The 2,235-nt window shown below is 35.9% G+C and overlaps 1 protein-coding gene across 1 annotated transcript in view; it reads right to left on the reverse strand.

The window, feature by feature from the left end:
• Nucleotides 1-446: 446 nt before the first annotated feature.
• Nucleotides 447-2,235, reverse strand: part of LOC102004474 (protocadherin beta-2-like) — a gene marked incomplete in the record, with an annotated part of 54,754 nt that continues 52,965 nt past the window's right edge. Inside the window, 1 exon segment of the mRNA XM_013512255.1 lies at nt 447-2,117. Coding sequence (XP_013367709.1) covers nt 1,999-2,117 — 119 coding nt within the window.

Raw genomic sequence — 2,235 nt, forward strand, 5'->3', positions numbered from 1 at the left:
GATGAAATGATTAGATCAATTAGCACCACTAGTGTACAAACCACCCAATGGAACAGTCATGCATGTACCACAGGTAGTTCAAGCTGGCAGCATTGTGTTAAATTTTAAAATGTTGAAGTGTTCTATAATCTGGTGGTGGCCCCTAGCTAGTAAAGAATCCTGCATACTACATAAATACACAAAGGGACGATGCAAAGGCTCTGGGCGCACTTTCATGAAGTTGACATGTACTGCTGAAAATTTCCACCAGGTTTTTTATATATCATCACACATAAAATTATTTTACTTAAATAGTTGATAATAAATAAGGGATAACTCCCTAAAGTTGACCACTATATTTGTGTCTGGCATATTTGTGTTTAATTCTGTTCTCACTTTCATCTCTTCCTCACTTCAATTTTTAAACTGAATGAAGTCAAAAAGTTACATTTCAAGAGTAATTTAAGTAGTCAATATCTTTTCTATTTTATTATATCCTCAGGAACATTAGTAATCCAGGGAAAAGCACAAGCACTTAAACTCCAGGAGAATGAGACATGAGATTTACAAATAAAGGTTAAATTGCAAAGTAAACATTTTAATTGTTCACATTCTGTCAAAAGTTCAGTAAAGCTGTCTTATAGTTATATCCATATAAATTTTAGTCAGAAATTATAGAATTAGTTTGCTAGGCTTACTGAACACAACATAAAACTACAATTCAGGTATATCCATTACTCTTCCCATCTTCAGAGACAATGCTTATTTCATACAGTGATAATGTCAGCTGGAATGAAAAATTAAATTAACTAAAAATAACTGGGGGTTATGTCAAAGAACAAAATATAAGCCAACTAAAGATCACACCGAAATCATTATTTGATGATAAAGACTGTCCACATCAAAAAAGAAAAAAATATCTGAGATTAACCGATAATCACACTTAAACAGAATAATTTCTAAAAAAATTTCTGACTCTTTACAAAAGTAGGAAGAAGCTGTTGGAAAACAAAAGGAAATGTGCACAGTAAACTACAATTTCACTTCTACTTGTAAGTATAAAGGCAGAACAAGACATATCATGCCCTCAAGAAAGAATAATTCATATTCTGAGATTTTGTTTAAAAAGGGTCATGGAGTGATTTAACAGTTTTATTTAGTAAAAAGAATGACAAATATTATTTTCTCTTTAATTGCTATTTAACTGTAGTTTAAAAAATTTTATCTTACCACTTATGGAACACTTACAATGTGTTAGGTAGGTTGCAATTATGTGAATAAAATAATCTCTAGCATAAATGGAGTTCAGAGCAGGAAAAGGGTCATAATTTTTGTGTAACAATATTTTAATGAAGTGCATGTTTATATACAACTCAGGGAAACAAGTGTTGTAGGTTCTTATGTTCTTGGCTACTGAGAGGGCTTAAACTGGTGGTATAGTAAACCACAAAGAGCCAAGAAATGATAAAAGTTGGAGAGACTGTCTCTGGTAAAATTGTAAAGGTACAGGGACACTCTGGAAGGCTGAGGCAGGAGGACTGCAAATTGGAACCCAGCCTGGGAAATTTGGTGACTCAGGAATTAAAAAGCAAAAAAAAATGAGAGAGGCCTGGAGATGTCGCTCAGTGGAAATACACTGCGTGCAGTTTCCAGTAACAAGGGGAGTGGGGAAAAAAAACCTCTTGGAATAGTCAAGATTTCATCAAAGCTTTAAGTTTTTTTCATAAAATATCAACAAGTACATTACAGTACAAATTGTATACTCCTTGAGTTACTTATAGTTATGAAACGATTAATCAGCAAAGATCAAATATAGGAAAATACATAGTATCAGCATAACTAAAACTGGTACATGCAACTGATCAGAGTAAAACACAAATTTAGTGGTATAAAAGACATGCACAGCTTATCAACAGTACTAACATTATTTAAAGAACAATATTGTTTCTTAAAAGAAAAGTATAGCACTTGGCTCTTGGCGAAAATTAAATGGGAGATTTCAGGAGGCAAATACAATACTTAGCTGAACGCAAAGCTGTTCCTGCAGTTGGAATTCTGTCTAACTTCGCTCCCCGTGTCCAGACCCACGAGGTTGGGGAATAGAGGCTTGAGGAATTTGAACTCACCAGTGCCAGAGTCTCCAGAGAGACACACCTCATACTGGTAGCTGTGGGCCAGGGTCCCGGCGCCGCTGACGTCCAGCAGGCGGGCCGGGAAGGGGCCCTCGGGCGCCGGAGCGCCAGCCAGCGCGGCCGG

The sequence above is a fragment of the Chinchilla lanigera genome, unplaced genomic scaffold, assembly GCF_000276665.1.
Source record: "Chinchilla lanigera isolate Chin_1 unplaced genomic scaffold, ChiLan1.0 scaffold00014, whole genome shotgun sequence".
NCBI lineage: Eukaryota > Metazoa > Chordata > Mammalia > Rodentia > Chinchillidae > Chinchilla > Chinchilla lanigera.